General features: G+C 44.1%; 2 protein-coding genes across 4 annotated transcripts in view; one reads left to right on the top strand and one right to left on the bottom strand.

Annotated features, from left to right (window-relative positions):
* Positions 1 to 3,497: 3,497 nt before the first annotated feature.
* Positions 3,498 to 12,770, bottom strand: LOC114678106 (uncharacterized). The gene is made up of 4 exons (XM_028848163.2): positions 12,683 to 12,770; positions 12,300 to 12,574; positions 11,367 to 12,132; positions 3,498 to 3,837 (listed from the first exon to the last, which is right to left on the bottom strand). Exons 1-4 carry the CDS (start codon positions 12,768 to 12,770, stop codon positions 3,815 to 3,817), a joined length of 1,152 nt encoding a protein of 383 aa, XP_028703996.2. The 3' UTR covers positions 3,498 to 3,814.
* Positions 12,063 to 21,466, top strand: part of UGDH (UDP-glucose 6-dehydrogenase) — a 29,169-nt gene continuing 19,765 nt past the window's right edge. The window contains exons 1-3 of one of the 3 annotated variants that reach the window (XM_015138161.3): positions 12,063 to 12,420; positions 14,270 to 14,394; positions 18,478 to 18,646. In XM_015138161.3, coding sequence (XP_014993647.1) covers positions 18,485 to 18,646 — 162 coding nt within the window. In that variant the 5' untranslated portion in view covers positions 12,063 to 12,420; positions 14,270 to 14,394; positions 18,478 to 18,484. 3 annotated transcript variants of the gene reach the window in all.

Here is a 21,466-nt window from a genome sequence, read left to right as displayed (position 1 = left end):
ACAATAGTAACAAGCACAAAGGCCCTGAAACGGAAATAGACTTGGCATTTTCAAGTGACTGAAGATCAAATGACAGGTACAAGATGAGATCAGAAGTAAGGTGTAGGATCTTGGAAGCCAAATAAAGATTTTGGATTTATTCTGAGTATAAAATATAGCCATTGGTACAGGGAGTGGCAGTTATATTATCTGATTTATGATTTTATCTTACTCTGGCTGCTATGTAGAAAGATGCATTGTATCAAGAAGAGAGGCAGAAAACTAGTAAACCATTGGAGTTCAGATAAGAGATGTTAGTGGCTTTGACTAAGGTTGTGGCAGTACAAATCATAAGAGGAGATCAGATCTGGGATATATTTTGGAGGTACAGCCAATACGTCACTGTGACGGCCTGGCTATGAAGGGGAAGGAAAAGAGAAAACAAAAGTGACATCTGGTTTGGGAGCAGAGCAACTAATGATACAAATTGAGATAGAAAAGGTTTATAGTAAGGGAATGAGGGGTGGGAAAGAGCAGATTGGGAGTAAATATTAGTTGGATATAGATTCACTGGCTGGAATAAAGAGATCCAGTGGTTTAAACCAGATTAAAAGTTCTCTTTCACGTAACAAAAATATAAGCAGTCTAAAGCTAAAATGTATGCTTCAGGTATTCAGAACCTACACTCTTTCTATTATTGCTCCCCCAACCCTAGAGCAGTGCTTCTCAAACTGGTTGTGCATGGTCCACCCAATGCTGCACTTCTTTGCATGGTCAAAGATAGTTCACCACCACATCCATTGGGTTAATGTTCCAGCTAGAGGAGGATGAGGAGGGGAGGGAGATATGGAGGGTCGGCCTCATTATTTAAATGTTTTGTCATAGAAACAATGTGTTTGTCATAGAAGCTGTACATATCCCTTCCATTTCTTATCCCCTTAGCCAGAAGTTAGTCACAAGACAATACCCAAAGGAGGCTGCACAATGTAGTCTTCATTTGGGACAATATCTTCGCAGCAAAATTTGGGGATTCTTTTACTAGAGAAAGAACATATATGGTTCATGGGGTCAGCTGAAAGTCACTGCCACAGATGAAACTCAGTAATTCAGCTTTTGGCTGTGATGATTTTGAGATGCCTGCTAGGCAGCCAAGTGGAGATCTTTAGTAGAGAGTTGGATAGAAAAGTGTGGAGCTAAGGTTTCATCATAAAAGGAAATATAAATTAAGAGCCAATCAGTGCCAGGCATGGTGTCTCATGCCTGTAATCCCAACACTTTGGGAGGCCACAGCAAGCAGACGGCTTGAGTCCAACAGTTCGAGACCAGACTGGCCAACATGGAGAAACCTCGTCTCTACTAAATGCAAAAATTAGCCGGGATGCCTGTAATCCCAGCTACTCAGTGGCTGAGGCACGAGAATTGCTTGAACCTGGGAGACAGAGGTTGCAGTAAGCTGAAATGGCGCCACTGCACTCTAGCCTGGGAGACAGAACAAGACCCTGTCTCAGAAAAAAAAAAAAAAAAAAAGGCCAACCAAATGTAGATGGTATTTGAATCTTTGGGACTAGGTAAAATCACTTAGGGAGAGAGTGAAGATACAGAAAAGAAGTCACAGGACTAGGACTTAGGGTGATGCAATACTTAGAGCTCTGGTAGAGGAAGAGGAGCCAACAAAGTAGACTGAGAAGCAGCAGCCAGTGAAAGAAGAAAATGTCTTCGAAGCCCAGAAAAGAAAGCAAATCTCCGAGAGTCGGGGTTCAACATCAAATGCTGCTAAGTCAAATCGTGGGGATGGAAAATTGAACATTTTGGCAGAAATTATTAGTGGGTGAACTTAATAAAATGTGTTGGTGGAGTGATGGGCATGAAAATCCACCAGAATAGTTAATGAAAGAAATCAGGATAAGGAAGGAAAGAAAGTACAAGTAATTGGAAGTTTTACAATCAAAAGGAGCAGAGAAATGGAGGTAGTCTCTTGAGTGAGATATGGGTCTAGGGTGAGGGAACAGCTTTTTATTGTTGTTGTTTGAGACAAGGTCTTGCTCTGTCACCCAGGCTAGAGTGCAGTGGTGGCATCATAGCTCATTGCAGCCTCAAACTCCTTGGTTCAAGTGAACCTCCTGCCTCAGCCTCCCAACTAGCTGGGATCACAGGTGCACACCACCATGCCAAACTAATTTTTTTTTTTTTTTTTTTGTAGATATGGAGGTCTCAGTATGTTACCCAGGCTAGTCTGGAACTCCGAGGCTCAAGTGATCCTTCCAACTCAACCTCCCAAATTATTGAGATTAAAGGCAATCTCTGAATATTCTCTTCATCAAAACCTGGCATCTCCTATCAGCACTGATGCTCCCGCTGCCCTCTCATAGGGGAGCTATATTTTTTTCCCCAAATGCTATACAAAGAATGTAGAGGTAGCATAAGCATTATCTGTTACTTATTTTGGCTGCCAGGCTGCTATTCTTCTGTCTTCCCTAAAACTCTCCAACTTGTTTGGAGCTCATGCTGGCAGAGTATTCCACATGATATCCTATCTTTCAGTGGTCCACTGTGTATACCTCTGTATCAGTCTTCCTTACTCCTTGAAGATTTTAGCACTGAACTCTGCCTCTCTTTTCAATAATCTTCCTGTTGTGACTCTTGGTGATATCAATATCTAAGTAGGTAATACTTCCAATACTCGGTCCCCTGACCTATCCTCCAATAATCTTGTTTTCCATACAACTGCAGCATCCACTCCCACTGGCTTACCTTAGGCCCATAATTTCTTTTTTGCTTGTATACTTTTTTTTTTTTTTTTTAATATAGAGACAGGGGTCTCACTGTGTTTCCCAAGCTGGTCTCGGACTCCTGGCCTAAAGCAATCCTTCCGCCTTGGCCTCCCAAAGTGCTGGGATTACAGGTGTGAGCCACTGCAAGTGGTCTTGCTTGTATACCTCTACCAGAATTTTTAAAAACTACAAACTGCCTCACACAATTCTTTACCTTTCTAGCAGTGCAATGCAAAGCAATCTTGATGCTGTCCATTAACAAGTATTCATATATGTCCCTCCCACTCTAATCACTTGCTCAACTAATCAAACCATTGGTGCCATTTAATTCTGCTTTATCTCTATTTGGCAAAAACAAACATCAGACAAGGGAAACTAAGCTCTGATTTGTACCTTTTCACCTAAACTAACTTGGCTCTATCTGTAAACAAATCTTTGGGTAAAGCCACTAGTGACAGCAATGTCACAATGCAGAAACAGCAAGATATTTTATAAGACTTGCAAACAAAACTAGAGAGCTCAAAGCATAAAGATAACTACAATCCCAGCTGCTATCCAGAGTGTCTAAATCAGTGTGATTAAACAGCTTGGAAATTTGGGAAAATGGGTCTGAGTTCTGCCAAAGCTTCTCACATTTTAAGTTGGCATTTAATATGTTTCCAGGTGTAGGTTTAATATCCTTGACAAAAATAGAAAATATTAAAGATTGCATAAGATGAAATGGGAAAAATGGTTCATTATAAGGTCTGATATACCAAAGTTGAACTGCTTTATTGAATAAATCTTGTAAATTTTATAAGTTCCTTTTAAAAGAATCAAATTCGCTGATTTACATGGCATCTTCTGTTGGAATTCAGAACTTCTCAATAGGCCAAAATGTCCTGATTCTAACTCTAAACTTCAGCCTTAACAAAAATACATATTAAATGGGTGGCAAGACAGATTTGAGGATTCTTGATTCATCATTATAGGGGACTTACCCAAAACTCAAATGTAGTTTATCTCTTTGTTCGGCACTCAGGAGAATTTTACCCTTGGTAATGGATCACTGTATGAGTCAATTTTCATGCTGCTGATAAAGACATACCTGGGCAATTTACAAAAGAAAGAGGTTTATTGTCCGGTGTGGTGGCTCACGCCTATAATCCCAACACTTTGGGAGGCTGAGGTGGATGGATCACGAGGTCAGGAGATTAAGACCATCCTGGTTAACATGGTGAAACCCCATCTCTACTAAAAAACCAAAAAAACAAAAAAAATAGCCAGGTGTGGTGACAGGTGCCTATAGTCCCAGCTATGCGGGAGGCTGAGGCAGGAGAATGGCGTGAACCTGGGAGGCAGAGGTTGCAGTGAGCCGAGATCATGCCATTGCACTCCAGCCTGGGCAACAGAGCGAGACTCTGTCTCAAAAAAAAAAAAAGAAAAGAAAGAGGTTTATTGGACTTACAGTTCCACGTGGCTGGGGAGGCCTCACAATCCTGGTGGAAGGTGAAAAGCATCTCTCACATGGCGACAGACAAGAGAAGAGAGAAGTAACTCCCATTTTTAAAACCGTCGGATCTTGTAAGACTTATCCACTAACATGAGAACAGCACGGGAAAGACCCATCCCCCATGATTCTTTTTTTTTTTGAGACTAAGTTTCACTTTGACGCCGAGGCTGGAGTGCAGTGGTGTGATCTGGGCTCACTGCAACCTCCGCCTCCAGGTTCGAGTGATTCTCATACCTCAGCCTCCCGAGTAGCTGGGATTACAGGTGCCCGCCACCGCGCCTGGCTAGTTTTTGTATTTTTAGTATAGATGGGGTTTCACCACATTGGCCAGGCTGGTCTCAACTGCTGATCGCAAGAGATCTCCTGCCCTGGCCTCCCAATGTGCTGGGATTACAGGCATGAGCAACTGCGTCCAGCCCACATGATTCAATTACCAGGTCCCTCCCAGGACACATGGGTTATGGGAGCTATAAGACTTGGGCGGGGACACAGAGCCAAACAATATCATTCCACCCCAACCCCTCCCAAATCTCATGTCTTCACATTTCAAAAGCAATCATGCCTTCCCAATAGTCCTCCGAAGTCTTAACTCATTTCGGCATTAACTCAAAAGTCCACAGTCCAAAGTCTCATCTGAGACAAGACAAATCCCTTCTGCCTATGAGCCTGTAAAATCAAAAGCAAGTTATTTACTTCCTAGATACAATGGTGGTATAAGCATTGGGTAAATACAGCCATTCCAAATGGGAGAAATTGGCCAAAACAAAGGGACTACAGGACTCATGCAAATCTGAAATCCAGCAGGGCAGTCAAATCTTAAAGCTTCAAAATGATCTCCTTTGACTCCATGTCTCACATCCAGGTCACACTGATGCAAGAGGTGGATTCCCATGGTCTTGGGCAGGGTAAAGCCTCCCTCTGGGCTGCTTTCACAGGCTGGCATTGAGTGTCTGCAGCTTTTCCAGGCACACGGTGCAAGCTGTTGGTGGATCTACCATTCTGTGGTCTGGAGGACGGTGGTGCTCTTCTCACAGCTCCACCAGGCAGTGCCCCAGTGGTGACTTTGTGTGGGGGCTCTGACCCCACATTTCCCTTCTGGCACTGCTCTAGCAGAGGTTCTCCATGAAGGCCCCACCCCTACAGCAAACTTCTGCCTGTGAATCCAGGAATTTCCGTGTATCTTCTGAAATCTAGGTGGAGGCTCCCAAACCCCAATTCTTGACTTCTATGTACTCGCAGGCTCAATACCACATGGAAGATGCCAAGGTTTGGGGCTTCCACCCCCTGACGCAACAGCCCAAGCTCTATGTTGGCCCCTTTCAGTCACTGCTGGAGCAGGTGAGATGCAGGGCACCAAGTCCCTAGGCTGCACACAGCATGGGGACCCTGGGCCTGGCCCATAAAACCACTTTTTCCTCCTAGGCCTCTGGACCTGCGATGGGAGGGGCTGCCATGAAGACCTCTGAGGTGTCCGGGAGGTATTTTCCCCATTGTCTTGGGTATTAGCATTCGGCTCCTTGGTACTTACGCAAATTTTTGCAGCCAGCTTGAATTTCCTCTCGGAAAATGGGATGTTCTTTTCTATCGCATTGTCAAGCTACAAATTTCTCAAACTTTTATGCTCTGTTTCCCTTATAAAACTGGTAAAACTGAATGCCTTTTTTTTTTGAGATGGAGTCTCAATCTGTTGCCCAGGTTGCAGTCAGTGGCATGATCTCGGCTCACTGGAACCTCCACCTCCTGGGTTCAGGCGATTCTCCTGCCTCAGCCTCCCAAGCAGCTGGGACTACAGGCGCACACCACCATGCCTAGCTAATTTTTGTATTTCTAGTAGACACAGGGTTTCACCATATTGGCCAGGCTGTTCTCGAACTCCTGACCTCTTGATCCACCCTCCTCAGCCTCCCAAAGTGCTGGGATTACAGGTGTGAGCCACCGCACCCGGTCAAAACAGAAAGCCTTTAACAACACCCAAGTCACCTCTTGAATGCTTTGCTGCTTAGAAATGTCTTCCACTGGCCAACATAGCAAAACCCTGTCTCTACTAAAAATACCAAAAATTAGTCGGGCATGGTGGCGGATGCCTGTAATCCCAGCTACTCGGGAGGCTGAGGCAGGAGAATTGCTTGAACCCAGTGAGCCGAGATCCCACCACTGCACTCCACCCCAGGCAACAGTGCGAGACTCCATCTCAAAAAAAAAAAAAAAGAAAAAAGAAATGTCTTCCACCAGATACCCTAAATCATCTCCCTCAGGTTCAAAGTCCCACAAATTTCTAGGGCAGGGGCAAAACATCACCAGTCTCTTTGCTAAAACATAACAAGAGTCACCTTTGCTCCAGTTCCCAACAAGTTCCTCATCTCCATCTGAAACCACCTCAGACTGGATCTTATGTTCATATCACTATCAGCATTTTTGTCAAAGCCATTCAACAAGTCTCTTGGAAGTTCCAAACTTTTCCACATTTTCCTGTCTTCTTCTGAGCCCTCCAAACTGTTCCAATGTTTGCCTGCTACCCAGTTCTGAAGTCACTTTCACATTTTCAGGTATCTTTTCAGCAACACCCTACTCTACTGGTACCAATTTACTGTATTAGTCCATTTCCATGCTGCTGATAGACATACCCAAGACTGGGCAATTTACAAAAGAAAGAGGTTTATTTGGACTTACAGTTCCACATGGCTGGGGAAGACTCACAATCATAGTGAGGGCAAGGAAAAGCAAGTCACATCTTACATGGATGGCAGCAGGCAAAGAGACAGAGCTTGTGCAGAGGAACTCCTTTTTTTTTTTTTTTTTTTTTGAGACACAGTCTTTCTCTGTTGCCCAGGCTGGAGTGCAGTGGTGCAATCTTCGCTCACTGCAACCTCCTTCTCCCAGGTTCAAGCAATTCGCTCTGCCTCAGCCTCCCTAGTAGTTCATATTACAGGTGCCCACCACCATGCCCAGCCAGAACTCTTTTTAAAACCATCAGATCTCATGAGACTCATTCACTATCACAATAACAGCACAGGAAAGTCTTGCCCCCATGATTCAATTACCTTCCACTGGGTTTCAAGATGAGATGTGGGTGGGGACACAGCCAAACCATATCACAGCTACTCTGAAAGCTGAGCCGGAGGGTCACTTCGGCCTGGGAGGTTGAGGTTGCAGTGAGCCGTGTTCATGCCAATGCATTCCAAACTAGGTGACAAAGTGAGACCCTGAGAAAGAAAGAAAGAGAAAGAAAAGAGAGAAAGAGAGAGAGAGAAAGAGAGAAAGGAAAGACAGACAGAAAGACAGAAAGAGAAAGAGAGAGAGAAAGAAAGAAAGAAAGAAAGAAAGAAAGAAAGAAAGAAAGAAAGAAAGAAAGAAAGAAAGAGAAGGAGGAGAGGGGAGGGGAGGAGAGGAGAGGAGAGGAGAGGAGAGGAGAGGAGAGGGGAGGAGAGGAGAGGGGAGGGGAGGGGAGGGAAAGGCTTACATTTTACCCAAACAAAACCTTATTATGATTGATATGGTTTGGCTCTGTGTCCCCACCCAAATCTCATCTTGTAGGTTCCATAATTCCTACAGGTTGTGGGAGGGACGATAACTGAATCATGGGGACAGGTCTTTCCTGTGCTGTTCTTGTGATAGTGAATAGATGGTTTTAAAAATGGGAGTTTCCCTGCACAAGTTCTCTCTTCTCTTGTCTGCCGCCATGTGAGACATGCCTTTCATCTTCCTCCATGATTGTGAGGCTTCCCCAGCCATGTGGAACTGTAAGTCCAATAAAACTCTTTCTTTTGTAAATTTCCTACTCTTGGGTATGTCTTTATTAGCAGCATGAAAAAGAACTAACACAGTAAATTGGTACCAGTAGAGTGGGGCACTGCTAAAAAGATATCCAAAAATATGGAAGCAACTTTGGAACTGGATTAATAGCCAGATGTTGCAACAGTTTGCAGGGCTCAGAAGAAGACAGGGAAATGTAGGAAAGTTTGGAACTCCCTAGAGGCTTGTTGAATGGCTTTGACAAAAATGTTGATAATTATATGGACAATGAAATCCAGTCAGGTGGTCTCAGATGGAGATGAGGAACTTGTTGGGAACTGGAGCAAAGGTGACTCTTGTTATGTTTTAGCAAAGAGACTGGTAGCATTTTGCCCCTGCCCTAGAGATTTGTGAAACTTTGAACTTGAGAGAGATGGTTTAGGGTATCTGATGGAAGAAATTTCTAAGCAGCAAAGCATTCAAGAGGTGACTTGGGTGCTGTTAAAGGCATTCAGTTTTTAAGGGAAACAAAACATGAAAGTTTGGAAAATTTGCAGCCTGACAACATGACATAAAAGAAAATCCCATTTTCTGAGGAGAAATTCAAGCTGGCTGTAGAAATTTGCATAAGTGAAAGGATCTGAATGTTAATCACCAAGACAGTGGGGAAAATGGGCATGTCAGAGATCTTCGTGGCAGCTCCTCCCATCACAGGCCTGGAGGTTTAGGAAGAAAAAAATGGTTTTGTGGGCTGGGCCCAGGGTCCCTCTGCTATGTGCAGTCTAGGGACTTGGTGCCTTGTGTCCTAGCTGCTCCAGCTGTAACTAAAAGGGGCTGAGGTATAGCTTGGGCTGTTGCTTCAGAGGGTGGAAGCCCCAAGCGTTGTCAGCTTCCACTTGGTGTTGAGCCTGTAGGTGCACAGTAGTCAATAATTCAAGTTTGCGAGTCTCTACCTAATTGATATAAAAAGCAGATAAACAGACCAGGCATGGTGGCTCATGCCTGTGATCCCAACATTTTGGGAGGACGAGGCTGGTGGATCACCTGAAGTCAGGAGTTTGAGACCAGTCTGGCCAACATGGCAAAAACCCCGTCTCTACTAAAAACACAAAAATTAGCATGATGTGGTGGTGCACACTTGTAGTCCCAGCTATCTGGGAGGCCTAGGCAGGAGAATCTTTTGAACCTGGGAGATGGAGGTTGCAGTGAGCTGAGATTGCACCATTGCATTCCAGCCTGGGTGACAGAGCAAGACTGTCTCAAGGAAAAAAACAACAACAACAAAAACAAAACAAAAAAAACCCAGATAAACAGAGAAAAGTTGAACTGCCATTAGAGGAAGATGGGGAGATGTGGGGACCCAGAGCCTTGTCTTTAACTTCCTACTCCTTTTTTTTTTTTTTAATTCTCTATCCTCACAGATTTCTTACACACTACCAGAGGATTTAGGGTTCCATGAAACATGATTTGAAAATAACTAGCCTACCTTGGCAGTTCTCAAAGTTTGTGGTATCAAGACCCCTTGGCATGTTTAAAAATTGAAGAGTCAAACAAATTTTTTTCATGTGGATTGTAACTATTGGTATTTACCATATTAAATATGAAAACTGATTATATATAAAAGATTAATTCCTTAAAATTGACAATAAGCCCATTACGTGTTAACATAAATAGCATATTTAAATGAAAAATTACTATATTTTAAAAACAAAAAATAAGATTGGCATTGTTTTACATTTTTGTAATCTCTAATATCTGACTTAAAAAACAGCTTAATTCTATCTGCTTTGATAGCACATTATAGTCTCCACAAAACTTTATTGCACACTTGTGAGAGAAAAAGAGTTAAAAAAGCAAGCAACACATGAAAACGTTTTGACCTCATGGATCCCAGAAAGAACTACGGAGATTGTCTACAGTCCCCAGCTCACTTTTGGAGAACCGCTGTCCTAAATCCAAAGGTCCATTCTAGCTGGCACTGATAATTGATTTAATTTCTGAAATCCTATTAACCATTTTGAAGAGTCTGATTCTACCAAAATACTAAAAAAAAAAAAAAAAAAAAGTGAGGTGAATACTAAGTAGAAAAATTTTGAATTCAAAATGAAGGGACTAATCATAGATAAGTGGTTTTTATTACAAAGCAAATTGTATTAGGTAACTTAAATCTACATATGTCCCAAGTTCAAAAAGATGCCCTACTATAGCACTTATGTACTGCAATTACTTTATATATCTCTTCCACTCAACCTGTCAGCTTTGCAAGAAGGCAATAAGTCTTTCTTGTCTGGTTATTTTTTTGAGACGGAGTCTCGTTCTGTTCCCCAGGCTGGAAGGCAGTGGTGCGATCTCGGCTCACTGCAACCTCCGGCCCCTGAGTTCAAGCAATTCTCATGCCTTAGCCTCCTGAGTAGGTGGGATTACAGGTGCCCACCACCTTGCCCGGCTAACTTTTTGTATTTTTAGTAGAGGCGGGGGGGCGGGGGGGTTTCACCATGTTGGCCAGGCTGGTCTGGAACTCCTGACCTCAGGTGATTCACCTGCTATGGCCTCCCAAAGTGCTGGGATTACAGGCGTAAACCACCGTGCCCGGCCAAAGGAATTGAGTCTTAATCCCTTTTGTATCTTCAGCCTTTAGGATAACGTCTGACACACAACAGGCATTAAATATTTGTTGGATGAATGAACTGAACTGCATAGAATGTAGAAAGCCTACATATTACTGGCCAAGCACCGTGGCTCACACCTGTAATCCCAGCACTTTGGGAGGCCGAGGCGGGCGAATCACCTGAGGTCAGGAGTTTGAGACCAGCCTGGTCAACATGGCAAAACCCCATCTCTATTAAAAATACAAAAATTAGCCGGGCATGGTTGTGGGAGCCTGTCGTCCCAGCTACTCGGGAGGCTGAGGCAGGAGAATCGCTTGAATCCGGGAGGAGGAGGTTGCGGTGAGCGGAGATCTCGCCACTGCACTCCAGCCTGGGCTTCGAGAGGGAGACTCCGTCTCAAACAACAAGCCAGCCTACATATCCTGCTACATGTGCTACAATCCACAGCAAACTATTTCATCCACATTCAACGACTTTCTTGAAGTCGCCATCATGATCCTATCAAGAAAACCGTGACTTATATGGTATTTTAATGTGCCTTTATAAATTACTAATCATTTTCTTCATGATGTATGTTAAAATGGCTTACGTCACCTGATGTAATCCTTAATGAGGGAAATAAAAGGCCATGACTATGCCTGGCTTTTTTTTCTTATATCTTAGATTTGAGGTTTAGTTAAAAAGACCTCGAAGTGGCGAAAGAAAGGAACAGAAATGCCCTCCACATTAAAAATGAGCAGGCTCCATAGGTTAATTGTACTCTTCCTCACGCACGGCACTTACATGTTGCATACTCTCTGCTCCACAGCATGCACAGACATCCCAAATCCCGGACTGGGCCTGAGGAACATCTCTGCAAAGAGCAACGGGAGGGCGTGGGGGTCCCGCCTCTCCCGCCAGGGACCAGGGAGTGGACACTCACTGGTCCAGTCATGAGGAACTCAGCATCCTCCTGACGGGAGGCGCCTCTTTCCCAGAAGCGATGGGTCTGGAGGAATCTGACTAAACCTTGGGTTGCCGGCCCGGAAGGCGTGGTTGACCCAGGGGCCTCGAGGTTGTGGGCGAGGATAATCCGCCACCGGGACCGACCTGCAGAGTCCAGGGGACCGAAACCCGAGGGCTGCGCTCCAGGGTGCTGAGGCGACCGGAAAGGCGGCCAGGATCTTCCGGTCGCCCGGCCCACCACCCACCCAGTACCCGCGCAGCCCTGAAGCCTGGCAGACGCGGACCGCACGCGGCCTTTGCTTCGGCCAGGACAGGGCGGCGGGGAGACGGCTGCTAGACAACAAGTCTTGACCCCTCCGCTACCCACGACCTCCGGGTAGGCGAGCAAAGGGCCTACACCTCCGATTGCCCCAGTCCCCTGGTCCAGCGGACACGCCACGCACGCAGTCCCGCCCAGCGCCGCTCGCGGTAGGGGCGGAGCGGCTGAGCTGGCCCAAGCGGATTTGCCTAGCTCGGTCAGGGGCGGGGCAGGCCCTCCCCGCCAGGACCAGCCCCCGTCTCCCCGCCCCTGGGCCCTGTAGGAAATAGGGACCCGGCCCTGGGCCTTGTGTAGTGGGAGGGGGAGCTAGAAAGCGGCTGAGGGCAGAGTCCAGGAGGGCCTGGCTGCGGGGGAATGAAGCCTCCGCCTTCTCAGGCAGAAGCCTTTAAATACGGGCTGAGGCCCGGGACTCAGGAGTGTAGCGCGTGGCAGCCTGAGGGAGGGGCGTTCGCCGAGAGGGAGCTCAGACGGAGCTGGGCGCGGGTGGAGAAGCTGCGGCAGCGCGGCCCATAGGAAGGTGCTGTCCGGACGATCGGGATAAGAGCGGTCCCTGCGCTTGCTGCTGGGAAGTGGGTAAGCGCCGCTCCCAGGCTGGCCCCGCCGCCCGTGCGGGATGATCCAGGTCTGGGCGGGATGTGGAGGGAGCGGGGCTGGGGTGTGCGCTGCTCCCGGTTGCTCGCTGCGCTGGGTCCCGGGCTTCCCGACTCACGACCTTTGTCTCTTTGGGCTTTAGGGCGGGAACCGCATTTTGGAACTGCTGTCCTAGGGATGGGGTAGCCTGGGCTTCTTATTCAAGACTCGCGAGTCTTCCAGCCCCTTCTCTTTCTGCTTTTACCCACTTTCCTGACTTGGATGAGATTTCCCTGCCGCCTCCAAAGCCGAACGCCCACCACAGGAAGCGGTTCTCTCGTTGGGGACCACATTTTGGCCGCAGAATCGTAGTCTTTTGTTTGTGTTTAAGAGTCTGCTCACCTGAGGGGCTCCTGCTTTTCTCTTGCCGCCTCTCTTAAGAAACCAAATAGAAACGAAGCCAGAAAGCCCTCTTGAGAGCAAAATCCTGAGACTATCGTGATATGTATCTGGGATGTCCTGGAATCCATTGTTGGACCCCCACACCATAGAATTACTCTGTTTGATGTCGGGGAAGGCCTTTCCTGGGTGTCTCGGGAGACCATGTTTGTGTGAGATCTTGAAAAATTATACGTCCTATAAATATACAGGAAGATAACTTAGTAGGGTTATGAATTCTAGTATGGAGAAAAGAGGGGTTCGCTGGTAGGGATCTATTCATGGGCATACAGAGCAGTAGTTGTCTATCGACAGTCCTCAAAGACACAGTGAACCCTTGATTTTCTTCAAATCCCCTAAGAAATGGAGAACAGTAGTCTTTCTTCAGGGGGATTCTGGAAATCAAAGAGCTGACTGTCTGCTCTGAGATGTGCTTGTTAGTGGCCAGGATCCAGTTTAAGGTAAGGGATAGACAACCCTGGTTGAAAAGATCTCATTTCTTCTCCCATTGCTGTACTCGTTTTTCTAACAAAATCTATTAACTGGATAAGCATAATCCATCTTCCTTCTTGTTTACTTCCACAGCTTTAGATGATAACCCTTAGACATAAAATTAATACCGGCTTTCTTACTGATTAAATATTTTTCTCTGTTCAGGCATCTTTTACTGTTTAATTTCTGGAAATGATTAAAATGTTTGAAGCTGATGTATCCAACTATAATGCCTATCGTTAGCTCCTGGGTACCTATGCAAAGTATGCTGTGGAGAGCTGGGGCTAGAAGGATTATTTTCTGTTTAGATTGTAGTAGGGCATTTGTTATTTGTTAGTGACCCCTTCTGGGTTGAAATGTTTATTTGAATTTATGAAATTTTACATGAAGAGTAGTTTTGGAATGGTTTGGTTTGTTGTGACTCTCCCAAAATACAGAGGTAAAAACTCATTTCAAAATAACCCATTTAATAAGGAGACACTCTCATGTCTCTGACAGCAGAATAAGAGTGCCAGAGGGTACATAAAAGTAGAAATAGAAAATGGGGCTGGGCGCAGTGGCTTACACCTCTAATCCCAGCACTTTGGGAGGCTGAGGTGGGTGGATCACCTGAGATCAGGAGTTCGAGACCAGCCTGGCCAATATGGTGAAACCCCATTTCTACGAAAAATATAAAAACTAGCCAGGCATGGTGGTGGGTGCCTGTAATCCCAGCTACTTAGGAGACTAAGGCAGGAGAATTGCTTGAACCCAAGAGATGGAGGTTGCAGTGAGCCAACACGGTGCCACTGCACTCCAGCCTTGTGACAGAGTGAGACTCCGTCTCAAAAAAAAAAAAAAAAAAAAAAGAGAAAATGGAATTGGAAGACATCTGTGTCATGCGAGATGTGTCACTAACACTATGTCAAACTCCATGTTAAAGCTTATTGAAGATTTTATTGAAACTTCCAAATGACCATTTATTTGGACTTGCACAGATCATACATCAGCCTCTTCATTGATTTTCCCATTGTCATCTATAAGCCGTATTTCATGGGAAATAGCAAGGTGAGAATACCCCAAATAAAGCTTGTGTAAAACATATCCAGTTCTATGATACAGGTTCACCGGCCATCAGTAGTCTAACCCAACTGATGTATGTAAAGCAAGTTGAAATGTGGTCTCACAATCAAGGCAGATAAGAAGTAACTCCGGGGAAACATGCTGAAGTTCTTTAGGTAACTCAGGAAAAGAACTTGGCCAGGTGCGATGGCTCATGCCTGTAATCCCAGTACTTTGGGAGGCTGAGGCAGGTGGATCAGCTGAGGTCAGGAGCTTGAGACCAGCCTGGACAACATGGTGAAACCCCGTCTCTACCAAAAAATACAAAAATTAGCTGGGCATAGTGGCGGACACCTGTAGTCCCAGTTACTTGGGAGGCTAGGTGGGAGAATCGATTGAACCTGGGAGGCGGAGGCTGCAGTGAGCCCAGCTTGTGCCATTGCACTCCAGCCTGGGCAACAGAGTGAGACCTTGTGTCAAAAAAAAAAAAAAAAAAAAAAGAACCTGATAGTATTCTGGTCAATTACTGCAAAAATACTATGATCGGCAATCTGAACTAAAGCTGTTTACACAGAAGTCTTCATCTCAAAAAGAGAGGCCTGTGTGGAGAGTTACTCATTCATTCAATTAATAATCATTGAGAGGCTGCTATTCTAGGAGTCAAGGATACAGCAGGGAGCAGCAGCAATCACTGTTAGCCTGGCTGTGCCTTCTTAAACTTTGAACTCCTTAAGTCCAGGAACTAGAACGAGTAGACACTGATTCTCATTTAATAAATGTGTTAGCAGAACCTGTCCTGGTTGAGATTAAGGGTAAAGGCTGCCCTAATAACTTTTGGGCTAGGAGATTAAATGGTAACCCTAAAAGATCCTCTGGTCCAACATTACTTTGAGATTCTACTTTTTAGGTATTCTAGATATGCTGGGTTTAATTAAGTGAAAAAAACCAGGTGTTAATAGTATGTATGGTATTCTATTGCATTTAGAAAGACAAAATTATTAGAATATATGTATATGTACTTGTAGCTGGGAGGATGTACAAGAAAACGGGTTGCTTGTGTGGAAGCAAAGTAGGGGATAGCAAAGTAGATAAGGAAGGGGTTGGAGTGAAACTTCTCATGTATACCTTGTTACAAAAGATTTAATTTTGAACCATATGAACATTATCTACTCAGAATAAATAATTCTTTTTTTTTTTTTTTTGGAGATGGGGTTTCATGCTTGTTGCCCAGGCTGGAGTGCAACATGGCATGATCTCAGCTTACTGCAACCTCCGCCTCCCGGGTTCAAGCAATTCTCCTGCCTCAACCTCCCAAGTAGCTGGCATTACAGACAGGTGCCACCATGCCCCACTAATTTTGTATTTTTAGTAGAGACGGGGTTTTGCCATGTTGATCATCCTGCTCTTGAACCCCCGACCTCAGGTGATCCACCCTCCTTGGCCTCCCAAAGTGCTGGGATTACAGGCGTGAGCTACCATGCCCGGCCAGAATAAATAATTTTTAAAAATTTATTTCATATGGCTAAGAATATTGCTTTATTTTTTTTTTATTTTTATTTTATTTTATTTTTTTTTTGAGACGGAGTCTCGCTCTGTCCCCCAGGCTGGAGTGCAGTGGCCGGATCTCAGCTCACTGCAAGCTCCACCTCCCGGGTTCACGCCATTCTCCTGCCTCAGCCTCCCGAGTAGCTGGGACTACAGGCGCCCGCCACCGCTCCCGGCTAATTTTTGTATTTTTTTTAGTAGAGACGGGGTTTCACGTGTTAGCCAGGATGGTCTCGATCTCCTGACCTCGTGATCCACCCACCTCGGCCTCCCAAAGTGCTGGGATTACAGGCTTGAGCCACCGCGCCCGGCCTGCTTTATTTAATTGAATCATACGATTCAAAATTCTGTCCATTTTTACTATTTTACCAAAATTCTATTTCTTTTTTTTTTTTTTTTTTTTTTGAGACGGAGTCTCGCTCTGTCGCCCAGGCTGGAGTGCAGTGGCCGGATCTCAGCTCACTGCAAGCTCCGCCTCCCGGGTTCACGCCATTCTCCGGCCTCAGCCTCCCGAGTAGCTGGGACTACAGGCGCCCGCCACCTCGCCCGGCTAGTTTTTTGTATTTCTTAATAGAGACGGGGTTTCACCGTGTTAGCCAGGATGGTTTCAATCTCGTGACCTCGTGATCCGCCCGTCTCGGCCTCCCAAAGTGCTGGGATTACAGGCTTGAGCCACCGCGCCCGGCCAATTCTATTTCTTTTCATTGTTTTTTAAAAATCATGAGGGGCCTGGCACAGTGGCTTATGCCTGTCATCGTAACACTTTGTGAGGCTGAGGCAGGCAGATTGCTTGAGCTCAGGAGTTCCAGACCAGCCTGGGCTACATGGCAAAGCGCTTCTCTACTAAAAATACAAAAATTAACCTGGTGTGGTGGCATGCACCTGTAGTCCCAGCTACTTGGCGGGCTGAGGCACGAGAATCACTTAAACCCAGGAGGTGGAGGTTATAATAAGCCGAGATGATGCCACTGCCCTCCAACCTGTGTGACAAAGTGAGATTCTGTCTCAAAAAAAATAAATACCAGGGTGGCTCATGCCTGTAATCCCAGTACTTTTGGAGGCTGAGGCGGGCGGATCACGAGGTCAAGAAATCGAGACCATCCTGACCAACATGGTGAAACCCCATCTCTACAAAAAATACAAAAATTAGCTGGGCGTGGTAGCGTGTGCCTGTAGTACCAGCTACTCGGTAGGCTAAGGCAGGAGAATCGCTTGAACCCAGGAGACGGAGGTTGCAGTGAGCTGAGATCACATCATTGTACTCTAGCCTGGCGACAGAGTAAGACTCTGTCTCATTTAAAAAAAAAAAAAAAAAGTCATGAGGGATCAGACTCCATGAGTTGATATCTGTACCACTAAAGATCAATGTATAAGCCAGATTAGTGGTTTATTAACACAGGCTACAAACAGTCCAGGATGCTTACATGGATTAGTCAGCTCATTTTCTTCTAGTAGGGAAATCTATCCAGAGAACTAAATGAAAATTTAGAATATTGTTTAATACAGATTCAAACCAAAAGGAATTGGATAATCTTAAGTATATGATTTGTCTTTTTTCATAATAGGGATATTCTTCTTGCCAGGGCTTCAAATTAGGCCAGCCTTCCAGAGTGCGTTCTCTGATCCATACAGGAGTACACTAAAAAATTCTTAAACTCTGTGATTACCATTTTCCTTTTCTTTGGAATCTGAATGGGTTAGATTAGATGATGTCTGAGGTCTTGGCAAGGCAAAAGCATTCTTTGCTTCTAAGAATCTGATCAGTTGGACAGTTCTCCTTATAACAGATAAATGAGCATAGTTATGTATAAATCAGTTCCTTGCCATGTTGATTAGTGTGAATCAGTTCACCTAATGCTTTTGAAAATCTATCAAAATCTGTGTAACCCACTTTTCTGCTGGCACTGGAAAGAAAAAAAATCTGCGTAACAGCTTTGGTAATTACAGAAATTACATTTTCTTTAACCACCTTATGGTTTCTGATTAAAGTTGAAATGGAGTTTAAGATTATTGCCTAGTACCTAAAAGTAAACTTTGAAAGCCAAAGTAGTGTGTAGGGCATATAATCTCAGAGGCCAATTCTGGACTGTGGAACTAATCTTATTCCATATCATCGTAATCTAAACCTGTTATAAACACATCTTTGTACACTAGCATTTATTTAAGCAAAAATTGTACAGTTATGTTCATCCTGGAACTTTCGGTCAGCAATCAAGGTTGTCCTAGTGTATTATAGCTCTAAGGAATGTTTTGCTTTGATTCTTTACTTTCTAAATATTAGGTCATTATAATCTTTGTGGCTCCCTTTCAGTAATATCAGTTACTGTGATTATTTCCATATGTTTCATGCTAGTGCAGCTGAGAACAGGCTAGGTCATCCAATTGGAATGTTATTTTTTAAATCACTATTTTCATAATTCCTCAGAGTGAATCTAGGAAATCTTTCCAGGTATCTGTCACCTTGACAGTTTTTATAAAGTACAATATGATTTCTTTGAATTTTCTGTTTTCAATACTAGAACAGTCTTACTTTTTTCCTTCTAGTACAATCATGTTTGAAATTAAGAAGATCTGCTGCATCGGTGCAGGCTATGTTGGAGGACCCACCTGTAGTGTCATTGCTCGTATGTGTCCTGAAATCAGGGTAACGGTTGTTGATGTCAATGAATCAAGAATCAATGCATGGAATTCTCCTACACTTCCTATTTATGAGGTAAGCTTATTAAACAACTCTGTGTTTTTATGCTCTTTGTTTTTTTACTTTCTTTATTAAATAATTTATATGCACTATTAATATAAAATCTATAACTGTAACTGATAAGAAATTAAATGAAAAAAATCTGGATACAAAACATATGGACATTAGAACACATTACTTTGGGTAATGTGGGTAGGAAAAATGACCAGAAAGAAGTCTATCAGAATGGTTGTATTAGTGCAGTGAGATTATGGCTAATTTTTTCTCTTCCCTGTTTTCATTTTTTTTTTTTTTTTTTTTTTGAGACAGAGTCTTGCTCTGGCGCCCAGGCTGGAGTGCAATGACGCAATCTCAGCTCACAGCAACACCCACCTCACAAGTTCAAGCAATTCTCCTGCCTCAGCCTCCTGAGCAGCTGGGATTACAGGAGCCCACCACCACACCCAGCTAATTTTTGTATTTTTAGTAGAGATGGGGTTTCACCATGTTGGCTGGGCTGGTCTTGAACTCCTGAACTCAGGTGATCCACCCGCCTCAGCCTCCCGAAGTGCTGGGATTACAGGTGTGAGCCATTGCACCTGGCCGCCTTCCCTATTTTCCAATCTTGTCTGTTAGTATCATTACCATATTATAATAAAGTTAAAAAGTGGTATCCTGTAAAAATAAAATAAATAAAACTTTTATAATATTAATATAAGTTTAATATATTTTTGGATTATTATACTAACATCACATAAACCTTAGATGGATAAATGGCATCTTTCATATTTAGAGTTTGGTGCCACAAATCTTTTTAACTGGAATTTCAAAATTTTTGTGAATTTACAGAATTTAGAAAAATATGCTTCTAACTATTTTACTGAGCTATCTGGTTTCCTTTTTTTTTTATTTTTGATATTTCACTGTAAAAAGAGTTCATCATATTATGCTTTTGAAACTCAACAGGAAAGCATTTGAAAATTTGATGGTAGCATTTTCTAGCTAATATTAATATGTTTGTTTTTTTCCCCAAGAAAAGCTTGGTTATTTTTGTTTGTTTTTTGAGACGGAGTTTCGCTCTTGTTGCCCAGGCTGGAGTACAGTGGCCCGATCCTGGCTCACTGCAACACCTGCCTTCTGGGTTCAAGCAATTCTCTTGCTTCAACCTCCTTAGTAGCTGGAATTATAGGTGCCCACCACCACTCCCAGCTAATTTTTGTATTTTTAGTAGAGACGAGGTTTCACCATGTTGGCCAGTGTGATCTCGAACTCCTGACCTCAGGTGATCGCCCCTCCTCGGCCTCCCAAAGTGCTGGGATTACAGGTGTGAGCCACCGTACCCAGCCAAAGCTTATTTATTTATGACTGTTATCAACCATAGACTTTAGTTGCCTTAGACTTTTAGAAGGAAAGTCTCAATCCAGTTTTATCTCTAAGATAGGTCTGCCTGCTATCTATAGGAATAGAAGATATGGGAATCTATGAAAAAGCACCCATAGAGTAGTAGTCACTCAAAAACACAGATTTACTTATTATATCTGAATCAGATTTAGGATTGAAATATTGGCGGCGCAGTGGCTCACAAGTGTAATCCTGCCACTTTGGGAGACCAAGGCGGGCGGATTACCTGAAGTCAGGAGTTTAAGACCAGCCTGGCCAACATGATGAAAGCCCGTCTCTACTAAAAATATAAAAAATTAGCTGGATGCAGTGGCGCGCATCTATAATCCCAGCTACTTGGGAGGCTGAGGCAGGAGAATCGCTTATTCCCAGGAAGTGGAGGTTGTGGTAAGCTGAGATCACGCTACTGCACTCCAACCTGGGCTACAGAGCAAAACTTCGTCTCAAAAAAGAATATATATATATATATATTACTATATTCGATTTAGGGTAATTTAAAAAAATGTTTTGGAAAGATAACTTGATGGAGAGTTCTGTAATGCTGATATTGATAACAGGGTTGCAAGTCATTTGAAACCCTGTAAGCCATACTTATATCCAAACATTCAGTAATGAATTCTGCCAGCAGTATATTCTAGTCTTCACAAATAAGCCAGGCGTGGTGGCATGGCTTTTTAGTTCTGGCAGCTCAGGAGGCTGAGACAGAAGGATCACTTGAGCCTAGGGGTTCAAGTCCAGCCTGGGCAACATAGTGAGACCCCCATCTCCAAATAAAAAGAAAAAAAAAATACAGCTGGGCACAGTGGCTCACATCTGTAATCCCTGCACTTTGGGAAGCCGAGGTGAGCAGATCGCTTGAGGTCATGAGTTCGAGACCAACCTGGCCAACATGGCAAAACCTTGTTTCTACCAAAAATACAAAAATTAGCCAAGTGTGGTGGTACATGCCTGTAAGCCCAGCACCTCAGGAGGCTGAGGTGAGAGAATTGCTTGAACCTGGGAGGAAGACGTTGCAGTGAGCTGAGATCGCACCACTGCGCTCCAGCCTAGGTGACAGAGTGAAACTCTGTCTCCAAATAAGTAAATAAATAAATAAGAATAATGATACCCATCAGAATAGTTAAAATAATATTACTGACAATACCAAGTGTTTAGCAGTTAGAATTTTATGCTCTGCTTGGTAAGAATATAAATTGGTACAGTCACTTGGCAGAACTGTTTGACAGTATCTACTAAAGCTGAAAATAAGGCCAGGCGCAGTGGCTTACGCCTGTAATCCCAACAGTTTGGAAGGCTGGGCGAGAGGATTGCTTGAGCCCAGGAGTTCAAGCCCAGCCTGGGCAACATTGCAAGACCCCTGTTCCTTTTCTTTCTTTTTTTTTTTAAAGGCCAACCGCGGTGGCTCACACCTGTAATCCCAGCACTTTTGGAGGCCGACGCCATGCTGGTCAATAT

This window comes from Macaca mulatta, chromosome 5 (genome assembly GCF_049350105.2).
Source record: "Macaca mulatta isolate MMU2019108-1 chromosome 5, T2T-MMU8v2.0, whole genome shotgun sequence".
Lineage (NCBI taxonomy): Eukaryota > Metazoa > Chordata > Mammalia > Primates > Cercopithecidae > Macaca > Macaca mulatta.
This window is presented reverse-complemented; position numbering and strand designations above follow the sequence as displayed.

Excerpts from the sequence above, each read along its gene's own strand:
- LOC114678106 (XM_028848163.2), bottom strand. The coding sequence starts at position 12,770 with ATGTGGTCCCCAACGAGAGAACCGCTTCCTGTGGTGGGCGTTCGGCTT. Across the intron at positions 12,575-12,682 it reads CATCCAAGTCAGGAAAGTGG|CCCAAAGAGACAAAGGTCGT; the intron begins GTAAAAGCAGAA and ends CCCGCCCTAAAG. Across the intron at positions 12,133-12,299 it reads TCCGTCTGAGCTCCCTCTCG|GCCCAGGGCCGGGTCCCTAT; the intron begins GCGAACGCCCCT and ends CCACTACACAAG.